Source organism: Ogataea parapolymorpha, chromosome IV, assembly GCF_000187245.1.
Source record: "Ogataea parapolymorpha DL-1 chromosome IV, whole genome shotgun sequence".
Lineage (NCBI taxonomy): Eukaryota > Fungi > Ascomycota > Pichiomycetes > Pichiales > Pichiaceae > Ogataea > Ogataea parapolymorpha.
Window position 1 is genome coordinate 1,052,186 of NC_027863.1, and position 21,642 is coordinate 1,073,827.

The following is a 21,642-nucleotide window of genomic DNA, read 5'->3' on the forward strand; positions in this document are numbered from 1 at the left end:
TAGAGAAAAATATTTGACTAGAAATCATGTTGCGTCTGTTGACTCGTCAATTTAGCGCGCTTCGTTCGTGTTCAGCCGAGTCACAACGAGATGGTGTCCGTCTTAGGAGTCTAGGTGGAACAGCTAAAGATCAGGACACTTTAAAGCTCGTCTTTGAGAAATCTCGAGAAGTGAATCCAAAAGGGTTGGTCAAGATCATCCGCAAGGGTGAAAACCTCGGAGTGATGAGCCTCCGGACTGCATTGGCACAAATTGATCTTTCCAAGGAAGGGTTCTTGTTTATGGGGTCTGTTAGGGACCAAAAGTTCGGCGACGTTGGGTTGTTGAAGGTGGCTTCTCCACAGAAGGCGCGCAGGCAGCTTACAAAGCATTTACAGCAACAAAAGACGCAGCAGTTTCAGCAGGAGAATCCACGGCTTATAGCCAAACAGCAAAAGCAGGAAAATCGACAGAAAGAACCCGACGTCAAAATGGTCAGAGTTTCTTGGCAGATCACTCCGCACGATCTCACCAGTCAGAAGCGACACGAAGTTGAGACACAAGTCAAGAAAGGTGAGAGAGTCCGTATTGTTATTGATGATAAGGACAATTTCGATGCTGACGTCAGGGTCGCAGGAGATGAGAGATCTCTGACAGAACTGGAAGCCACCAAAAGAGGCAAAATCGAAAACTTCCTTGACCAACTACTTGAAGAGCTTGGCGTTGAGTTCCATAAAGAAGGTGCGATTTACGATAAAGTGTCTTATGACGTGAAACCACAAGAACGGAAGAACGAACTTTCTGCAGAGGAAAAAAAGCGTCTCAAGCAATTGAAGAAGCAGGAAAAACAGGAAAAGCTGCGCCAGCGCACAGAGGAGAAACGTAGGAAGGCACAGGAGGAATTCAAGATCCTCACAGTGGATTAAACAAGGTAAAATTCAAAAAATCCATATATTCCCTATACCCTTTGGCCTACGCGACCACCTTCATATTATTTATCTCAAGGATGTATCTTTGCTCCTTGAATTTCTGCGAAGCCTGGTGGCTTTTGATGTATTTCCACCCTAGCAACTTGTGGCATTGGTGGCATTTGATATCACAAACGGTGTATAAACCGGAGGTCATCTCTCGCACCTCGGGTTCGCCAAGGACGACATTAACAACGCTGTTGATGAGCAGAGCATCTCCGGTTTTGCCTGTATATTGATCACTGATGATTTGGTTGGAAGAAGATAGATGGGTTAAACATTGCCCGCACCCATACGTGATTGCTATACCATTCTTGTTATATTTGGAAGTCTTTCGGTAGAGCGGCTTTGACCTTGACGAAGTGGAGGAAGAGGCCATGAATCGCGGGGAGTGCGAGTAAAGAAACCTTGTGGTGGGGCCACGGGCATAGAAAACTGGAAATCGGGATTCAGTGTCGCAATCTTCATCATCGTCCTCTACTTCAGAGGATCCATACCCGAACCCATCATAGCATGGATGCGCACAAAATACTTGTTTGGAATGGACCGGATGATCGGGAAAATCGTTGTCAACACCATCTGGGTCCAGACATTGAGAATATCTAAGACCCATGCTGGTTACAGAATAGACACACTTTTGGAATTGCACCTAATTTAGTTAATTATCTTATCTGCAGCCCCTTAAAGGAGAGCCACAAGATAACATCCTTGCACCACGCTCAAAAGGGATACACGTTTTTTCCTTCGGAGTATAAGATATTTTTGCAGTTGCGATTGGCTGCGTGAAAGGACGATATGGCCGAACAGCGTGAGTCATGGCCGAGCGCTCATCGAGGTGATGAAGGTCATCGATGCGAAACCTGAGGCCATGTCCTTCAGGCATGGCACCATTTCGAAATTACGTAATATCTGATACGAGTCTAGCCTGCGGTAGCGGGTACGGATAATCCGCATGTGCCAATTGCGAGCGACAGGCGAGGAAAAAAATATCCCTTGACGAGAAAAAACTTGTATATACGTGCGTTTAGCCAAATTGATTGCTCCTAGCCAAGCACTATATCTATTAAGCGGAGATAGTATATTACAGTTACGGCCGATTTGCTGGAGTAAATAAAAATTTTCAGCATTTTTTTCAGACATATTTGAGCAGTGCTTTGGCTTCCAAAAAATAAAGCAAAGCAATTTATCGGTGCAGACCCCGTTGCACAGACAGCTTGATAGGAGAAACGTTTTATCCTTTTTCCACAAGTAATTTGCCAGATTTGATATAACCGAACCTTAATGACGACTAGGCCGATTTTAAAAGACCAGAAACTGGATGATAAAGGTATTTCCGTTCCACTCAGCGTGAGGCCGTCTCACGATGGAGTCGAGATTGACTACGAAGCCCTCCCCGAGAACTCTCCCGTCGTCGCGCAACTTGTCGCTGGAGCCTTTGCCGGTATCATGGAACACACAGTCATGTATCCTATCGATGCCATCAAAACCCGAATGCAAACATTGAAAGTTCCGCTTAACGAAGGCGTCATCCAATCATTCTCCAAAATTTCCTCTACAGAGGGAGCGATTGCATTATGGCGAGGGGTGTCGTCCGTTGTTCTGGGGGCGGGACCTGCTCATGCTGTATATTATTTGGTTTTTGAGTCTACTAAGACCGCTCTCTGTCAGCTTTCCGCATCTTCACATACTCACGGCAGCGCTAGTTTTATCACAGACGAGAAACACCCCATCATAGCATCAATGTCGGGAATAGCAGCAACAATCACTTCAGACGCTTTAATGACTCCGTTCGACGTTTTAAAACAAAGAATGCAGATCCTTAACAAAAAGCTTTCCGGCAGGACTTCAATGTCGCATGTTGCGTGGGATATCTACAAAAGAGAAGGTTTGAGACAATTTTATATTTCTTACCCCACAACCTTGATCCTCAACATTCCATTTGCTGCCATTAATTTCGGAGTTTACGAGTATTCAAGCTCCAAACTCAATCCGGACCAGCTATATAATCCAATGTTGCACTGCGTTTCCGGGGGAGTTAGTGGTGCTGCCGCTGCTGCTCTTACAACGCCCTTGGACTGCATCAAAACGGCATTACAGACAAGAACTATCCCTAATGTGACAGGCTTCAAGTCTGCTGCGATTGGTCTGTACAAGGCCGGAGGCTCAAGTGCATTCTGGAGGGGTCTCAGCCCTCGTGTCATATTCAACGTGCCGTCAACCGCTATTAGTTGGACCGCATACGAGATGGCCAAGGCGTATCTTCTCAACGACAAATCCGAACCTTAAAGCAATTTCCTGTGTATAGATGCATAGAACGCGATGATGCATGACGTTATGTTTTTTGTAAGAGTTCCTTCCTCAAATAGCGCAAGTCTGGAGCTGTCAGCTTTTGGGCGACAAACGAAAATACCACGCAAGATGTCAAAAATCCCATGAAATTGTAGAACTATATGTTAGTACCGCTATGAATAACACATACGGCTTTTCGAGAGAACATTCGCTCCTCCTCCTCAGTGCGGAACGAATTAAAAATCTTCCGTATTCTTTGAATCATTGAAAGCAGAAGGAAGGATTTCTGTCTAAGATAAACCAGATATCGTATTTATCTATTTTCAGTTTATTTTTTTTATTTTCAATTTATTTTATATTATTTGCAGCTGTACGCAAACTACAGCTAGCAGAAATGGGGGTCATGACAAAAGCCTCTTTGGCCAGAGAGTGGGCCATTTGGAACCAATTGATAGTCCACAAGAAACAGAGAATGCGACAAGAACCAATTGATGACAGAGTGCCTCAAGTCTCAGAGAAAAATTGGGCCAGCCAAGCTCCAGCGAGGCCCAAAAGCAGGACCTCTTTTACTGTGCTTAAAAAGACCATGTGGGCGGTTCAGGTCTCGACATTGATTTTGCTTCTGTACCTTTGGGGACCTCCAATTCTGCAGACCGTCCACAATGAAGTGGACGAAGACGTTTCTGAGGTGATTGAAGTTGGATTCCCAAAACCAGATTTCGGGGATCCGGTCTTCGAGCAGAATATTTTGAATTACACCTTTGGCAACAGCTGGGGACATCCAATTGAGGCCAACTACACAAAGCCTGAGGTCCCGTTTAACAGGGTGGTTGTTTCGTTGGACACATGGGTTGATGGCGTGCAGTACGACCGTCTAGCTCATTTGTATGTTAGCGGTATTGAGGTTTGGAGAACAAGCACAATCGAGCCTCACGGAAAGCTGTCCCATGCGCATGCGGAAAAGGATGTCTCCACGTATGCTAAACTATTCGAGGAGGATGCCACCATTCTTTTCCAGCTGGACAACCTCCTAACTCCACGGTTAACGGGATCTTTTAACATTAGCTTGGATGTGAAGTATTACAACGCCGTCGACGAAATGCGTCCTCCAGCCGATAATGTTTACCCATTGGTTAAAAGGAAGATTGATAACCGACCACCTTTATTGACATTACCTGATAACACTTTCGACGCAGTGATTCCGCAGCTGAGCTACAACACCACCAAGGTTGTGCTTGACCTTTTCGTGTCTGGAAACGCCGATGAAGAGTTTTGGTACTCCAATGTGCTCGAAGAGTACAAGAACGTTTTCCACAAGTCTTATCCTGGCCATGGTCCTTGTCGTGTTGTCAATGTCTTTGTGGATGGCATTCGCGTGTTGACCGCCGATCCATTTGTGGTTGTGTACACTGGAGGAATTTCACCTGCTCTGTGGTATCCGATTGTGTCTACTGGAGCATTCGATGTTCGCGCACTCAGACTGGATATCACCCCGTTGCTACCAATATTTTGGGACCAATCGACGCAGGTCGCTATAGACGTCTCAAATTGTGTGGATGACGACCTAAAATTCGGTGAAGTTCCTAATGGCATTGGATCCAACTGGATTGCCTCTGGAAGCGTTGCGACGTGGGAAGACCCGACTATCCTTACTTCCAGCGGAAAAATACTTTCGTTCGAAAACAAGACGTCTGTCTCCGCATTCGCCTTTACTCCTCCTGCAGCAGGACTCTACAGTCAGATTGTTGATGCCAAGTACACAAATAAGGTCAACTCGTCTGTCACCTACACATACGAAAACGGAACCACGAAGGAGCTGATTCTCGAGGTCTCCTCGAAGACGAAGCAATCAAACGTGCAGCTGCTGTCCGGTTTTGGTGAAGATGAGTCGCTCGTGTTTATTCCAGAGACTGACATCACCAGTAGCGTGAGGGATGCCGCCACTAATGCCACTATTTGGTCGTTGGAGAAAAAGGTGACTCAGCCTTTGATCTACAAGCTCAAGGCAAAGCCAACCTTTGGACAGGACGTGGACTTCTCAGTGAACATTACGAAAGCTTTTGGTGAAAAGATTGCACTCAATGGCATCAACGTGATAAGGGGCGTGAGCCGCGAAAACGGTACTTCCAACTTTACGCTTTCTCCTAAGGGTAACCATGGTGAGGCAGTTATTGAACACAGGGTCAATTTCACAATGTCGGATCCACTTCCAGAGTTTAAGTACTCGAGACATGTACTGGCAGATCATGATGAGATAGTCTATGACACCATTGATGCCGAGGTTCTCATCTGGGAAGACTTGATGGTCCAATTTGAGAAAGAGGGCCTTGAGCTTGCTCAGTACGCCGCCCAGGAGATTTCTAAAGACCACGCTACTGAACAGCAATATTCCGCACCGCAAATGAGGTTGCTCAACAGATACCTCGCTGACTTTTAAGTATTAAATTTTGTTATGGACGATTGAAAAACCGATATTTGATTATTTCCTATTGATTGAAGTCTCGACGGTGGCACGGACGAATTCGTCATCGTCCAGATCTGCAGGCTTCAGACCTTGGGCTAGGTACTGGACCTCGGACCAGAAGTTCTTGTCAGTGACGGCAGTGTCCGGACTTGTGCTGTAGTGCGAGTCAATGTCCTTCACTTCCTCGCTGATACTAGTGCCTGACTTGTACGATTTAGGGCTTCCGCTATCTCCTGAGCCGTAAGACGAGTAGCTCTCGACCTTCTGCAGATATGTGTTGGAAGCTGAGCTGGAGGATGTCTCATTAACCGCAGTGTTGGCCCACATTGTAGTCAGTGGTAGCGAGATAGCAATAAGAGCGGTTCCAACAGCATTCAGCGCCTTGTCTGGGCCGGAAGAGCCTTTGACTTCTCTGAAAGACACTAGAACCAAAATTGTTGGGATGATCATGGTTTGGAGAGCCATAATGAAGAGAACATGGAAGATGCTAAACTGTTTCAGCCCTAAAAACTTTCTGGTCCGAATGGCCACAAACAACTTGCAGGAGAGTATAACAGAGATAATAAAGGAAGAACTGGCATAGCAGATCTGTGAAGCGTTCATCACCCACATTGGGACAGAGCTGTTGATGTCGTATAAGGCGATGTTCGACATCACTGCGTAGATGAAGTACAGCACCGTGGATGCCAAGCCCAAAAGGCCACAAACTGCCACCATACCAAAGCCTACATTCTTGTAGTGGAAAGACGGGCCTCGGAACACAATGTGAACTTGGTAGGTTAACGAGGCCTCGGTCAGGCCGATCAGGATCACGTAGATGACATTGGTGGCGGCACTAAGATCGGAGGCATGTTTGTCAACATATAGGTAGCCTGAGAAATTAAAAGCGAGCGAACGGTAAGCTTCAAACATGGTGCAGACTGTCATGATGCCGTGGATGAGCATGGTAGCCATACACACCTCGTTAAGCACGAAAAGCACTGACCTCTTGTTTCTGGTGACAAAGAAAATGGCGGGAACAGCTATGGCTGCCAGGCCGATTCTCATGCCAAAGATCGCTGCGACTTCCGCATTGGCCTTGACATACGAGTCCAGCTGCGCAAAAGTCACCTCAGTGAAGCCGTAAGCAGAAGTGTAATTGAGAGCAATTTGATTGGGGTCCAAACCTGAAGGAAGGGAGTATGACATTGTGAAGATTGTGGAAACGGTGGTGTCGAGCCTTGCACTTTATATGCTGGGCCGGATGCACAGACAAATGTTTGATCTGGCTATCTCAAAAAATTATTTCCTTATCCGGACGTCTAATGAAAAATCTAAGATCTGTAGCCATTTGCACAGCCTTATGTTTCATAATCTTTGCTGAAAGTAGCCCAATTCTTCAGCTCAATCAGATGACGCATGGTTGGCCTGCCGTGTGGACAGTTCCAAGGCTTGTCGAGTGCTGCCAGGTTTCTCACGACGCTGGTCATTGTTTTATGGCTCAGTGGTTTGCCGATCATTATGCTCGTTCTACAGGCTCGCATAGCAAGCATAGCACGGACTTTAGAAGGACGTAACACCCCTCTGCCGTGGTGTTCCTTGACGAGATGTACAAGCTCGTCCAAATCGGACAGACCAAATGTAGTGTCTTTTGAATACGGCAATGAAGTAAGGCTGAGACGTTCGCCAGGCTGGGCATCTTCGTCCACACGGAGCCCAAACCCGTTTTTCCCAAAAACTTCCAGGTTGTTCATGATGGCGAGCTCGTCAATAATGTTGAGATGTAGCTGTTGTGGAATAACGAGCGGCTGGTTGTTAAACACTGTTTCCGTTTGGTAGCGCTCAAAATTATATTTTTCGTCAGACGCATGCTGATCGATGATGAATAGATGTGTTCCTGATTTATCCTGTTTGGTAACCAAGATAAAGCCCAGATTAAACTGACCTATCACCTGCATTTCCAAAAAATCCTTTTTGGAAACAGAAAGCGTGAGCTTGCGTTCTGCGTCAGACTCATCAGTGATATCATCGACGGCAGCACGGGTGCCTGCACTTTTTTCAAGTTTGGGTTTCTGCATTTTGAAACTACCAGGGCTTGCCTTAATTGGCAACTCAGTGTCATGCAACGAGCTCTGTGTTCGGGTCAGCGTGGCAGAGGCTGTCCTCTTTTCCGATTTGGGCTCAAAACTCAGTTTTCGTTGTCCTGTGGGATGTGTCTCTATGTATTTGTCACGCACTGTCATCCGCAAGGGCGAGCTAGTTTCTCGCCCGATACCAAGGCGTCTATCAAAACTGACTTCATTTGACTCATTGGTGTCTGAGGATAAGATCTGGTCGTCGACCTTGGAGAATTCCGCCGTACCAGGCTCTGAGTCAGGAGTTGATGTGTTGACCTCTGCATTCTTATCAAATTGCGTTTTGAGCGTGCTCTGCACTTGCATGCTAACCGGGGATTTTGAGATAGACTCGAGGGTGTCATCGATATCAGCAGGTCCAGCCTCACCTTCGCTTTCAGACGCATGGATCGTCCCAGGGCTGATAGGTGTCACAGTGTCAGTGGACTGGGCCTCCGCTAATTTTTGTGCTCCGCTCTCATCTATGTCAGAAACATCTGCACGGCCTTCATCACTCTCGTCCTTGCTGCGTTCTTCTTCGTAACCTTCGTGTTCTTCTTTTTCCCCATCTTCCTCCTCCGGGTCGAGATCGCAGCCCGTTTCGCGCTGATTCACCTCCGCGGCCCCGTCCTTCACCAGCCTGTTGTCCCTGCTCCTCTCCATTGTCAATTGGCTTTTCGGAATACTAATATCCTGGCTAGAGAAAATCTCTGTAACGCGTTCCTTGAGAGCTTCAATGATGGCGGCTTCGTTGTGCAAAAATATCGTTCTTTTGTCTGGAGTGACGTTCACATCGATAAACTGCGGGTCCAGCTCAAGGTCCAACAAAATTACTGGACACTGAAGATGGTTGAATGTTTTGTAGACATCGGTGATGGCTTTAGAAAATTGCTGCAGTTTCACCGGCCTGCCGTTCACAAACCAAAATTGCCTATCGGTAGCAGAGCGTCCCTTTCCAAACGAACAGTTGGATAAATAGCCATGCACGCTCAATAACATGTCACAAGCCTTCAATTTAAAACGTGCTGAAATATTCAACCGGAAATCTATTGGCTCCAGCCCCGCCATACCGTTGGCCCCGAAAACACTCAGCACGTTGCTGCGCAGCTGCTTGGAACCGCTTGTCGCCAGCATAATACCTTTCCTGCCACGTGAATCAACGTGCTGGACAACAAGGCGGAGCCCGACTTTAATAAGTGCATATGACTGCAGCAGAGTCACAGCCTTTTGGAACTCTCGTCTACCATTCTTGACCAAGTCCGTTTTTCGCACAGGCAAGTTTCTGAAAATATCACTGATTAGCACAGTTGTGCCGCAGTTTCGACTCGCTGTCTGCTTACTTTTGAGCCTACCATGATGATCGTATTCCAGTTTGTATGCCCTAGGCTGAATGCTCTTGGTTGAAGTTGTTATGTCCACTCTTGCTACCGCACACAGCGAGCTCAGGGCTTCTCCCCGAAACCCCAAAGTCCTCACATTCGCAACGTCCTCGAATGTTCGCAACTTCGAGGTGTAGTGTTTCATGCAGATACCGTCGAAATCCTCTTCGTCGATTCCTGTACCATTGTCGCTTACCTCTATTGAGTCAATCCCGTGATTTTTGAATGTGATGGTGACCTGAGTCGCCCCAGCGTCCAATGAATTTTCCAACAGTTCCTTGGATGCCGTGGAAAGATCAATAATCACCTGTCCTGAGGTGATATTGTGCACGTCGGCTGTCCCAATTCGTGTTAGGGTCATACGCGTAAAAAATATAAATTTATATGCAACTAAACTTTTCGAATAAATTTTATGATCGATAAGATCATAGAGCTCACACTGGAATTACTGCAATGCATCGTTGAACAAATTTGGTACCATCGCTCAGTTTACCCGCCAGAGTCTTTTGAAAATGCTCGTTGCTTTCAACTTCCCGTCCACATGTCTCGCCATCCTGATGTCAAACGGTATCTGACTGACCTCACTTCTAAAATCAAAAGTTTCCTAGAACGAGGTAAGCTCAACAGGCTTTTTGTCGAGATATATCCGCCAGATTCAGCTGCTAGGATTGAAACTTACGGATTCAGCTTGACTAACTCGCCGTTACTAGAGGCATTGAAAGCCGATGCCGAACTCTCTGACGAGTTCAAGCTTAATGTGCTATATGCCGAGTACCAGGCGTTTTTGTACTCGGTGATCAATCAGCTGGAGACAGCAAGCAAACTGACACCACCGTCATCATTTAAAATATTGGTCTCAACAGACAACTCTGAATTTAACACGATGCTCTCACAGGACTGGATTCTGCACAGAACTCAGATGGCAACAAGCACGCAGTCTTCAGAATCAGCAACAACAAGAATTCATGATTTTAGACAGGTTTCCCTGCCATATCTAAATATTAAGGGCTACAGAGCCGAACATTTACCATGTTAGCAATACATTCTATTAGTACAACCCACGCTAGTTTAGTTTTGAGGGTGTGTCTTCCTTCTTGAACATGGTGACGTTTTTCACCTGTTTTTTCCAAACGTCCTCCAAAAGCAAGCAGAGCAGCCAAGCGCACAAGAAGTTGAACAGATAATGCAACCAAAATAGGTGGCGTGTGCCGTAAATGAGTGAACATAACGAAAAGTATATGATCACAAACTTGGTAACAAAGATGGTGACCGCAGAAGTTGGCCTAGGAATGATGTTGCCAGCGACGTTGTTCTGCACAAGGAACACGATAGAAATAATGGCTAGGAAATTATGATGCGAAGAAAATGGTGTGGCCCAACGTAGCGAGAAGTTGTGGATCCAGACAATTAGCACTGGAATATTCACCGGTAAAATCCACAGCATTAAAATGAGCAGCGAAAAATTGAAGTTGCGGAAATTCTCCACAGAGACGTGTTTCTGGCCCGAGCTGGTCACGAACGCACGTATCACGACCGTGCATTGTACCAAACAGCTAACGACATAGGGAAATTGGTAAGGAATGTATAGGGGCACAAGAGTTAAAATCAATGCAGTACCCAATGCACGACGTTTATTGTAATTGCCAGACATGCCGGGTTTCAAAAGACAGGGGAAATGCAATTTGCGCATAACCATAACAATCGTCCAAAGCAAAACTTGAAGAAGGTTATAAAATGCGCATACCAACGACAACGAAATCACCAATACCACAGGCCCAAAAAACCAGAGTGCTTTTTCTTCGAGACCCAAAAAGTAGAGGTTAACAAAAACGTCCGATTTTGCTATTTCATGCATGAGCGTTTTGTTTCCAAAGTCCACGGGGTCGATGTAACTCAAAAGCTTCTGAAAAAACCTGTGCGAGGCAAACGAAGACAAAACACTCAGTACTAAAGCCAATGGGAAGAGCATATGTGGATCACAGAGCATCAGCAACCCTTCCCCGAAAGAAGGGAAAACGTCTTCTTTGATGTACTTTCTGAATTGCAGGAAAAAGACTAACGTCGTGATAAAAACCGGGAAACTAAAAATTGAAAGCCTGTATTTGAGGACCAATAATTTTAGCGACTTGAACCAGTTCACGGTCAAATAGATGTCCATAATCTGGTCAGAAGCCAAGGAATCACTGAAAAGTTGCAATTCCAACGACGACGTATCATCTCTAGTGAAAGGGCAGTATGGAGAAATTCCCTGAATTAATGCAGTTATCGATTTATCCTGATGCAAATTGATATGCCATTTAGTTTCGTCTCTGATTCTCTGGCTGATCATGGGCGAGAATCTTTCCATCTGCGACTGCTGATAACGTATATCAAAGTTGTATGCAAGTAGACTGGACCAGGCAGAAGGGATCTTGATGCTAATTGACAAAGGCCTGTGAGCAGGCAAAGTGATATCGTATCCTCTACTCAATAGCGTCCATAAGCTGTAGTCTCCCAAGACAAGATCTGTGGACTGAGTGAGCTCCAGGTCTGCAAGAACAAATTCTGGACTTTCCACTGGCACTGGCGATTCAGCAATGACCACAGCATCAAACATCGAGAGCACTCGGGAGTCTAGCTGAATCGAATAAAACGGCCGTTTTTCTCCGCCCAGCGACGACTCACTAGAAGATATGGAGTCGTTATAGGACCTTGGGATCTCGTGAGCGTCTCTATGAATATCTATGCATTCTAATTGAACTGCCTTACTTGTTGTACCGGTGGTGTAATCAAACTCTTCTTTGAAAGACCGTCCATCGGGATTCAAAGTTCTGCACAGCAGTATAGATGGCGATGCAAGGCCTTCGCCTAAACGAGATATATCCACAGGCTTCAGCGAACTCAGAAAATTGAATTTAAATTTGAGCCCATCTTTCGGAATATAAAACAAGTGCATGTCTGGAGATGAGAGCAAGTCCCTTTTCAGCTTGGAGTTAGGAAGTTGCAAATTGCGCTGTCTGGAAGTGTCCTTGAACTGCTTCGTGTCGATCTTGAGCTTATATGGCAAATCCAATTTACCTGCGCCGGCTTTGTACGAGTCAAAATCCTGGGTAGCATCAGCTTCAAAGCCTGTGAAAAGGTTTTTGCGCAGAATCTCCATCCTCTTTTGGAGCGGGTACGTCTGCGATACGGATGTTTTGTCAACCAACTGCAGTAGAGAACTAGCTATAACCTTGCGAAGCTGGTCGCACCACACAATAGCGAGGTGATCGATTGGAGTCCAAACTCCAGGGATACCGGTGGTAGCAATCGTAAACCCATTGGTCTCGGGCACTAGTCCCGTCAACGAAGTGTAATCTGCAGGAAGCATGTTGTCAAGAAGCCCACCTGTTATGGACACAAGTGACACGTTCTCCAGTCTCCTTCGTGCAATCTTGCTGAATCCTGAGTCGTCCGAGTCCAGACTGACAAAGCCATGACGCCAGAAATCGTCTGTGGCCGCAAAGACGTGCAACAACTCTGCATCGAAGGTCGCGGGAGCCGCCGCATGGGGGGCGGCTAATGTGATTATCGTGTTGACGGAGTCTTCCACATAATTAGGGAGACTTAGCATCACTCTGGCCACAATCCCTCCCATTGAGTGCCCGACTAGTATCACAGACCGCGCCGGAGTCGGGTTATGTCGATAGAGGCTTAAAATAAACCCTATTGCGTCGTTGAGGTACTCAGCCTGGTCCAGCATGGTCCTACCGTGAAATGCTGTGAAATCCTCATTGAAATCTGCGGCGAAAAAATCGAGGCTGTTCACATGGGGATTAAGCTCTTTGAACTTCTCGAGCTCTGTGTAATATGAGTTGGCTGATTGGGAAGCCAAAGACCGCACTTGCTTGTAGCTACCCGCATTTCCGGGAATAAAGAGCACGGGAGTGCCAGTCAATCTCAGGCTCTGACCGTCATTGTTAGGAAGAGTGTCTCTGCCTTGTTCTCGATAGAGATATAGGGAGTATTTGGAGGCAAACCGTGTATGAGACTCATCAAAGCCATGGACTCGGGCGTAGGCCGGCGACATGTAGACGCTGCGACATTTGGCCGAGTCCGGGCCGTCTAGTTGCTCTAAAAAGCTGAATGCAATGAGCGAGAGAAGGGAAAGGCCACAAAGTGTGAGGATCAGAAGCACGTATCTGGGAGTCACTAGTGTGGGGGGCATGACAAAGTTGAATAAAGTGTACAATAGCAAGTGATGCTAGCAATGGGCAAGGATAGTACAGCCCCACTGGCGGTTGTAACAGCACAGATATTTTTTTGAGCAAAAATAAATATCACATCTTTGCACAGAGTATTGGTGATGCCAGTGCGCATGATAAACAAGATGACCAATCTGGAAAACATATTGACACAGCCCAGATTTCTGTTCATGGCATGTCCGGCAACATAAAAGCAGAGCTGCGACTAAAGCCTCCTCGAACGGCAATAACGTGCAATGCGCCTTTCGTATACGGCTGTCTGAGTGGCCATTTCTGTTCCTCTGCTTTATCCCTAGTTTCCTAATTGGGATTTTTTTTAATGCCAAGAGCAGACGCGTTCCCCTTTATTATTGTCCACCGCGTTCCCTTAAAAAACAATTTCATCCCTCCCAAATTCTCACCAATGTTACGTCTGGGATTTTTGTGTTTAGCGTCGCTGGTGGGAGCTACGCCCTACTCGGGGTTCCCGTTCTCCCAACAGCTACCAGATGTCGCCAGAGTGGGCGAAGAATACGCTTTTACCATCAACAAAGACACCTACAGAAGCGATGAAGGGGCCGTTTCGTACTCGGCAGATAATATGCCTGACTGGCTTAGTTTCGACGAGTCTTCTCTCACTTTCTCTGGTATTCCGTCCTCATCTGATGCGACCGACTCGCTCTCATTTGATCTAATAGGGACAGACAGCACTGGTACCTTTAACCAGTCTGTGTCCATCGTTGTTTCGAAAGAGGCCGGCCCCGAACTCAAAACGTCTATTTTTTCGCAATTACAATCTATGGGAAACACCAATGGCTATGACGGTCTTATCATCGAACCCCAGAAAGGTTTTGAGGTGCGGTTCTCGAACGACACCTTCCAGATGAGCTCTGGCTCAAGTAACAACATTGTCGCCTACTACGGCAAATCTCTTAACAGAACTTCGCTTCCAAGTTGGTGTTACTTCGATGAGGACACCCTTACGTTTTCTGGAACTGCTCCAGCTATCAACTCTGAGATCGCTCCTTCCCAGGAATTCGGCTTTATTTTGATCGCAACCGATTACGAGGGATACACTGGAACATATGGCACGTTCTATCTCCTTGTGGGTGCTCACGAGCTTACAACAAACGTGTCCGGTACTCTGCAGATCAATGCAACAGCCGGACAGTCGTTCAGCGTGGAAGTGCCGCTGCAGGATGTTCAGCTCGATGGTCAAAGCATCTCGTCACAAAACATCTCCAGCGTGAAACTTTATGAAGCTCCGTCGTGGGTCCAGCTAGACTCGAACAACCGACTCACAGGTGACGTGCCCGAAGACCAGGACAGCAACCAACTGGTCAATGTGACGGTTACAGACGTGTACGGCAACCAGGTCTTCTTAGACTTCGAAATCGACGTGTACTCGAACATTTTCACTGTGGACGATCTCCCGGACGTGAATGCGACACGCGGAGACTTTTTCGTGTACTCGTTGCCTTCGTCGGCCTTCTCAAACCTCAACGACACGGACATTAAGGCTAGTTTCTCGAACGCTACCTGGCTGACCTACTACTACACCAACCACTCGTTTACCGGTCTTGTCCCCGACACCTTCAGCAAGCTAGAGGTGACTATTGAAGCTACCATGAACAGTCTTGATGACTCCAGAAAGTTCACCATCAGAGGGGTCGGCACGGTGCATTCGAGTAGCAGCTCGCAGAGCAGCACCTCCACGTCCAGCTCCTCATCGAGCAGCGGATCGCATAGCGGCACGTCTGCATCCTCGGCCATCGCGTCTCCATCTGCCACTTCAGGCTCTGGCTCCAAGGAGAAATCACCCAACAAGAAAAACCTGGCCATTGGATTGGGTGTGGCCCTTCCGCTCGCAGCTCTCTTGGGCGCGCTGCTGATCTTCTTTTGCTGCTGGCGGAGACGCAAGTCTACTAATGACGAAGAAGACGACAACGAGAAGAAGAAGAGTGCGTTCTATATCAACCCTCAAGGAACCGCAGAGACGCTTAAAAACGACACCGAGGGCGATAACGCCAAACGTCTTTCGGCCCTCAACGTTCTCAAACTGGACGAGTCTGGCGTGCGCGATGACTCGTCCTCGCTAACCAACGTCGAAAGCAACCACTCGCGTTCCCATTCCCTATACAACGAGGCCATGAATCACCAGAGCACCGACGAGCTTATTTCTGGCCGCTCGCAGAAAATCACCAAGTCGTGGCGCAACGGCGCCTCGAAATGGAAACCTCGAGACTCTCTTACGTCGCTAGCTACAGTGGCCACGACTGACCTGCTGACTGTCAGAGTTGCCGACGATCCCAACATGCAGCGCAAGTCGCAGAGCATTTTCATGAACAGAAACTCGTCATACGTCTCCTCAGGTTCGGGGAACTATGTGAATTATGACCAATCCTCGTCGAGCGAGTACGTGGACGCGACCGATCGCCCGCGAGACTTGACGACTCTGGATGAAGAATTCGGTCGTGAGTTTTCTGACTCAACGCTCAGCAAAACCAGCGCAAAGTTCGTGGACGTTCAACGTAAGGGGTCGGAAGCCGTCAATATTCCAAGAGATGAGCGGTCGTTCGAGGGAGTGATCGAAAACACTTCCAACAGCTCGATGCTATGATTTTCACTGGTGATTTAGTTCTCGCGTACATGTATTAATTGATCAATATATTTTAAGCTTAAAGTGAATAGTATTCAGCAATAAATATATAAATATGGCTAGTTTCTTCTGGAGAGTTTTAGCTGCTGGGCATACGCTGCAGTGTCATAAGTACGACGACGGCCTTCCACATAGTCCATCATCTCTCCATAGGTTTCTGGAATCACCGAGCAGTAGCCAGGGTCGTCAAACTCTCCGTTACCATCACGAGGAACATAGAAAGAATAGACGAAAGTTCCGCTTTCGGTCATCTTGGAGTCGCCCAAATTCCGGATCTTGGTCTCCACTTTGACTTGGATCAACGTTCCCGGCACAAAGAAGTACTCCTGCTCATCTGAACTCAGTTCATTAGCACTGGTGTCGTAATCCTTCAAAACCTGCCTCATCCGCTTGGCCGACTCTGAAGATTCGTCTTTTTCGTGGATGTGTTCTGTGTAGCAGACCTCAGCATCCATGTACAACACGGAACCAACTGGAACGGGAACTTTGAAGGTGGTGTTGTCCAAAGAAATGAACCGTGCATTGGATTTGGAGAAAGCACCAGCAGCACAGTAAGCAAGCTCAAAAGTCTGTCTGAGCAAGTAGCCTCCGAAAATAACACCATGACGGTTTCTGTACTGTGGTTGTTGGATCTGCGTGGAAGAAAGCCGTGTGTCCTTCATGAACACGATGTTGCTTGGCTTGCCCTGTTGGGCAAACTTCTTCGACGAGGTGTATAAATTATGAATCATCTTGGATTCCTGCTCTGTTGGGGGCACGTTTTCAAGAGACTCCAGCTTAGCACGTAGTTTCTTGGCAGCGATTCTGCTCTCAGCACGTTTGAAGTCGACCCACTCCTTCTCTGTTGCGGGAAGCAGTTTGTTGACGGCGTGGGATTTATGTGTAGTTGGGTTTCTTGCAACGAATGTGAAGTTAGCAGAGAGGAAGCAGTCGTTCTTGTATTGCTCGACAAAATCTGGAGTGATTTCCGAAGGGATGTCGTGCTCGAAAGAGAAACCTTTGATGCAGATCTCCATGGAAGACCGCCCAGTGTAGGTCACATATCCGACGATAACGAAATTGTACTTGTGAATCTCATCAATTTTTCTGGTGACGTAAATTCTGTCAATCGACGCTGTCACATTCATAGGCTCTGCCGGCTTGCAATGCCTGGCAGCAACTCTGCCTGCCAGCGAGTCGCAGTCCTGAAAGAGGTTTCCAAATCTCAACCTTCCTGCAACATTGACATAGTTGTCCATGAGGAAAGGATCCTGCTTGAACGGTAGCAAAAGATACGAAAACCCATCGGCTCTTGTTCTCTCAAATACCTCTGTAGTTTTGACGTCTTCTAAAGTGAAGGAATCAATATCCTTGCCCTCTTGAGCCCGCTCCTTCTGCTTCTTCAACAGCTCCCACCAGGTGGCACGATCCTTGCTGTCCATGATACGTTTGTGAAAATCAATTGCCTCGGACAGTATAGTCGCGTTAGCGTCCGCAGAATCCTCCGGGTGATGGGAGTTGTCGTTAACTCTGTAGGCAGAGTTGGGCTCAGCGGTGCTCTTGTGGCGGATCGGAACCGCTAAACGTTGATACCGCGAAATGTCGCCCAAGAAGCGTGGTTTGAAGGCTAGTCTCAACATGATTAAGAGATCAGAAAAACTCAACCTTTTTATAGCTTTAGTGCTCAACCAAATTTGCGATATTTTTAAATATATAAACACCAGACGGGGTAAATAAGTTGAATCGGAAATGATAACGTACCTGGTGTGGAACCAGCTTTCAGGGATCGTACTGTCGGCAATTACGTATGTCTCGCTGATCAACCATTCCTTCACCCTGCCCTTCTCCAGCATTGCTGTAGTGTCGCTACTACAGAACGCCTCCAGGATGTGCCATCTCCAGGGAGCGCCTTTTAGCCTTCCTCTACTTAATCATCTCGTTGGGGGGAAAACTCAGCCTTCCGCCAGGACACTACTGCACACAATTGTGCTTCTTATTATCTGGTTACTTTTCATCCCGTCAAAACAGCTGAGTGCGTGGGCATTCGCGGCCACAGGACTCAAGGCGCTCGAGCTGGCCTCGTGCGAGCTGTTCACGTACCTCGACTCGTCTGTCCTTCTCGAGCTGCTGCTGTTCAAGCAATTAATGGCAGTGTTCTCCACGATTAGATCTATCACCGATCTCCCGGCGGTTTTATCCGAGATATATGCGAGCCCGGAGCTGGAAACAAAGGTCGCACTCTACATTGCAAAGAACTACGCTGTCTCGCTCGTGTACAACTACCTACTCATCAACTACACACCTGCCACCAACTCCGTCATCGTCGCCTACATCCAAACACTGGGAATAATTTTGTCAACGAGGATTTTTCCAACATGGGGCTATTTGCCAGGGACGTTCGTATTTTGAAAACAATTAAACGAGGTAAACGATCGACAGGATATAAAAAATAAACGAAAAAATAAATCGTACTATTTAGCTTTTCGGATCACATCATATATATAAACCCTGTTGTCGGGACTCACTTAGAATACCTCGTTTCTGATCCTCATTGGCTTGAAAGCTTATCGTCGTGTTTGATTCTCTCATTTAACTTACCATAGGTTCGTCCGCTACGTCCAGATGGATATTGTGCTAGAGATTTGCGACACCTTCGTGTTCGACAAGGTGTTCGCCACTTTGCTGCCAAGCTCTTTGGCACGCTACATGCCGCAGAAACCCAAGGCTATTGACAACCTGGCTGAATTTATCAACAACGGCACGCAGGCCGCTATTGCCTACTCCGAGGCCGCAAACTTGCCACAGATCTTCAGCTTCAACAAGGAGATTTATGGCGTCAACAACAAGTACCACTTCTTTGACGAGAGCCCTTATGCGCACTTGTCTCTGTTGGGAAGATCCAACATCATCAGGCAGTCGATTTCCTTGTTTTTCATCATGACCATTTTTGGTTGGCTGCTCTATTTCAGCGTCGCCGCCTTGTCGTACCACTTTGTGTACGACAAGACCAACTTCAACCACCCAAGATATTTGAAGAACCAGATGTCTTTGGAGATCAAACAGGCCACTAGTGCCATCCCGGTCATGGTGATCCTCACGATTCCTTGGTTTTTGCTCGAGCTACACGGCCACTCAAAACTATATTATGACGTTAACGAGTCCACCGGTGGATGGTGGGCCCTGGTGTACCAGATTCCAACCTTCATCATGTTTACCGACTGCGGTATCTATTTCATCCATAGATGGTTGCACTGGCCGTCTGTGTACAAAGTGCTGCACAAGCCTCACCACAAGTGGATTGTTTGCACGCCCTTCGCATCCCACGCCTTCCATCCGGTCGATGGCTATGCGCAGTCGCTGCCATACCACTGGTATCCGTTTTTGTTCCCTCTACACAAGATTTCATACCTTTTGCTGTTTACGTTTGTGAATTTCTGGACCGTCATGATCCACGACGGCGAATACATGTCAGACGATCCTGTTGTGAACGGAGCTGCGTGCCACACCATCCATCACATGTACTTCAACTACAACTACGGCCAGTTCACCACTCTTTGGGACCGGCTGGGTGGTTCTTACAGGAAGCCAGACAAAGAGCTGTTCAGCAAACAGACCAAAAAAGATAAAAAATACTGGGCCAAGCAGACTCAGAACACGGACAAGATCCGGTCCGAGCTGGAGGGTGACAAGGACGACAGAGAGTACGGTACAGAGGAGGCCATTCTCAAGAAGAGAACAGGATTAACGAAATGATGAACTAAACCGCTATTGGATAGCATGTATAGCCTTGTGTTAGTTGTTTTGTAAGGATTTCGACTGCTATGGGAGTTTGAACGTTGTATAAATAAAAAGATATTTCTATCAATCTCTAATTATTGGCAGTAATTTTTTTGCCAGTGCAATGCATTTCTCCTCCTCGTATCTGCGACAAACGAGCTGCAGCACGATTGGCATGCCGCGGTAGAACTCCTTGTCGTAATACTCCCAGCACAGTTTGTCCATATCCCCTGCAAAATCGGTTCTCTCGAACGGCTCGTCTGAGTCTCTCACGTGAGAAACAGGAAGCGTGATTACAGAGTAGTCCAAGACATTGAGGAATCTGGTGTAGATGTTGGCAATCTTGTAGTTTTCGCCGATCTTCCAGGAGGTGCAGGCCCAGCCCGGCATAATAATGCAATCCACCGGTTTGCCGTTTTTGGTGTGCTGGGCGGTGTCGTTCCAAAATTTGTCGTACGTTTGCTGGTACTGATATTTTTGACCGACTTTTTTGAAAATGTCATTCAGGTCAGAAACCTGGCCTTTCAGCTGAAACATCCTGACGAGCAGTTCCGGCAACGGCTCGCCCCCAAGAGCAGCAAATCTCTTGATCTCTGCAAAATCATCGCAGGTATAGATGTCGGTCAAAAAGGTAGCCATCTCGGCGTGGTTAAGCGGAGGCTCAACGTCAAGACAGTCAATACCGTACTCTTGCAATGATTTCTCGGCGTGTTCCAAAGCACGCAGAATTGGTGGATGTGGCATGACGATCTTGTCCCAGTGCATGAAGCCAACATTTATGGAATCAAGCTCGACACTTCTCCATGGAATCGGAGGCACTCTCGCATCCTGGAACCATGGCTGAGCATCAAACACCACTTTAGAAACATATTCCATGTCCTCCAAGTACCGACACATTGGTCCTGCCACAGAAGGGACAATAGACTGGTTTGGATACGAATTGGAAGTTCCCAGATACGGGAACCGGTTCGAGCAAGGTCTTAGTCCAAAGAGGCCGCACTGCGCAGAGGGACCACGAATGGATCCTCCAATGTCAGTTCCCATGCCAATCACTGAACCTTTACCAGCCAACAAAGCTGCTTCTCCTCCGCTGGAGCCACCAGGACACTTGCGTCTGTCAAACGGGTTCTTGGTGATTCCCAGGTTGGACGATGTTTCGCTGCCAAACATTGCCATCGGAACGGTCGTTTTAACATAAAAAATGGCACCCGCATCATACAGAATGCGGGCAAGAAGCGACTCCTCGTCTGGGTTTTTCTGCGAGACAATGCACTCTAACTCCTTAGATATATGCGGAGCCACATATCCCAAGGAGGTGGTGATCCCTTTAAGATTAAACTGGTCTTTCAAGGAAATGGGGATTCCATGCAGAGGGCCCACGAGCTTGCCCGTTTCCTGGAAGTATGCATCCAGCTCCCTTGCACGTTGCAGGGCTCTGTCGTAGAAAATCTCAATCAGACAATCAGTGAGCTGGTGAACAAGGGCAGAGCGGTGGCAGAATGCCTCGCAGACCTCCAAGGCCGAGAGCTGCCCCGACTTGATGTTTTTTAGGAGCTCAAGAGCAGAGACATTGGTAATCCATAGCTCCTTGGAAGATAGGAACGGCTCTATGTATGGCTCCACCTCTTGCTGTTCCTCAGGGGAAGGAATGTACCTGAGCCGCCAGTCAGCTGGGATCTTGTCTAGATTGGATGCATGCTTCTGTCTGATGACAGTTTTGTAGTCTGCCGTCATTTGGATGCAACAAATTTTTACTGTGATCCTGCCATCTAAAATATATCAATGAAATTTACTCCTTGCACCATGTCAGGTGTCATTCATCATAACATTAACGCGTATCAACATAAAAGGAA

The 21,642-nt window shown here is 47.2% G+C and overlaps 12 protein-coding genes across 12 annotated transcripts; 6 read left to right on the forward strand and 6 right to left on the reverse strand.

The window, feature by feature from the left end:
• Window positions 1-26: 26 nt before the first annotated feature.
• On the forward strand, window positions 27-905 carry HPODL_03625 (uncharacterized protein; the record flags this gene model as incomplete). The annotated part of the gene is made up of 1 exon (XM_014079951.1): window positions 27-905. The coding sequence occupies one exon, from the start codon at window positions 27-29 to the stop codon at window positions 903-905; it is 879 nt and encodes a 292-aa protein (XP_013935426.1).
• A 46-nt stretch (window positions 906-951) lies between these two features.
• On the reverse strand, window positions 952-1,560 carry HPODL_03626 (Protein yippee-like MOH1; the record flags this gene model as incomplete). Its single annotated transcript, XM_014079952.1, has 1 exon — window positions 952-1,560. The coding sequence occupies one exon, from the start codon at window positions 1,558-1,560 to the stop codon at window positions 952-954; it is 609 nt and encodes a 202-aa protein (XP_013935427.1).
• A 668-nt stretch (window positions 1,561-2,228) lies between these two features.
• Window positions 2,229-3,233, forward strand: HPODL_03627 (Mitochondrial iron transporter of the mitochondrial carrier family (MCF); the record flags this gene model as incomplete). The annotated part of the gene is made up of 1 exon (XM_014079953.1): window positions 2,229-3,233. One exon carries the CDS (start codon window positions 2,229-2,231, stop codon window positions 3,231-3,233), a length of 1,005 nt encoding a protein of 334 aa, XP_013935428.1.
• Window positions 3,234-3,630: 397 nt separating this feature from the next.
• On the forward strand, window positions 3,631-5,673 carry HPODL_03628 (Peptide-N4-(N-acetyl-beta- glucosaminyl)asparagine amidase A; the record flags this gene model as incomplete). The annotated part of the gene is made up of 1 exon (XM_014079954.1): window positions 3,631-5,673. One exon carries the CDS (start codon window positions 3,631-3,633, stop codon window positions 5,671-5,673), a length of 2,043 nt encoding a protein of 680 aa, XP_013935429.1.
• A 42-nt stretch (window positions 5,674-5,715) lies between these two features.
• HPODL_03629 (Pheromone alpha factor receptor) lies at window positions 5,716-6,888 on the reverse strand (the record flags this gene model as incomplete). The annotated part of the gene is made up of 1 exon (XM_014079955.1): window positions 5,716-6,888. The coding sequence occupies one exon, from the start codon at window positions 6,886-6,888 to the stop codon at window positions 5,716-5,718; it is 1,173 nt and encodes a 390-aa protein (XP_013935430.1).
• A 152-nt stretch (window positions 6,889-7,040) lies between these two features.
• HPODL_03630 (DNA mismatch repair protein PMS1) lies at window positions 7,041-9,533 on the reverse strand (the record flags this gene model as incomplete). The annotated part of the gene is made up of 1 exon (XM_014079956.1): window positions 7,041-9,533. The coding sequence occupies one exon, from the start codon at window positions 9,531-9,533 to the stop codon at window positions 7,041-7,043; it is 2,493 nt and encodes an 830-aa protein (XP_013935431.1).
• A 51-nt stretch (window positions 9,534-9,584) lies between these two features.
• On the forward strand, window positions 9,585-10,208 carry HPODL_03631 (uncharacterized protein; the record flags this gene model as incomplete). The annotated part of the gene is made up of 1 exon (XM_014079957.1): window positions 9,585-10,208. The coding sequence occupies one exon, from the start codon at window positions 9,585-9,587 to the stop codon at window positions 10,206-10,208; it is 624 nt and encodes a 207-aa protein (XP_013935432.1).
• Window positions 10,209-10,235: 27 nt separating this feature from the next.
• On the reverse strand, window positions 10,236-13,358 carry HPODL_03632 (GPI inositol deacylase of the ER that negatively regulates COPII vesicle formation; the record flags this gene model as incomplete). Its single annotated transcript, XM_014079958.1, has 1 exon — window positions 10,236-13,358. One exon carries the CDS (start codon window positions 13,356-13,358, stop codon window positions 10,236-10,238), a length of 3,123 nt encoding a protein of 1,040 aa, XP_013935433.1.
• Window positions 13,359-13,798: 440 nt separating this feature from the next.
• On the forward strand, window positions 13,799-15,994 carry HPODL_03633 (Protein AXL2; the record flags this gene model as incomplete). The annotated part of the gene is made up of 1 exon (XM_014079959.1): window positions 13,799-15,994. The coding sequence occupies one exon, from the start codon at window positions 13,799-13,801 to the stop codon at window positions 15,992-15,994; it is 2,196 nt and encodes a 731-aa protein (XP_013935434.1).
• A 98-nt stretch (window positions 15,995-16,092) lies between these two features.
• HPODL_03634 (uncharacterized protein) lies at window positions 16,093-17,652 on the reverse strand (the record flags this gene model as incomplete). Its single annotated transcript, XM_014079960.1, has 1 exon — window positions 16,093-17,652. One exon carries the CDS (start codon window positions 17,650-17,652, stop codon window positions 16,093-16,095), a length of 1,560 nt encoding a protein of 519 aa, XP_013935435.1.
• Window positions 17,653-18,634: 982 nt separating this feature from the next.
• On the forward strand, window positions 18,635-19,765 carry HPODL_03635 (C-5 sterol desaturase; the record flags this gene model as incomplete). Its single annotated transcript, XM_014079961.1, has 1 exon — window positions 18,635-19,765. The coding sequence occupies one exon, from the start codon at window positions 18,635-18,637 to the stop codon at window positions 19,763-19,765; it is 1,131 nt and encodes a 376-aa protein (XP_013935436.1).
• Window positions 19,766-19,873: 108 nt separating this feature from the next.
• HPODL_03636 (putative amidase) lies at window positions 19,874-21,523 on the reverse strand (the record flags this gene model as incomplete). Its single annotated transcript, XM_014079962.1, has 1 exon — window positions 19,874-21,523. One exon carries the CDS (start codon window positions 21,521-21,523, stop codon window positions 19,874-19,876), a length of 1,650 nt encoding a protein of 549 aa, XP_013935437.1.
• Window positions 21,524-21,642: the final 119 nt, after the last annotated feature.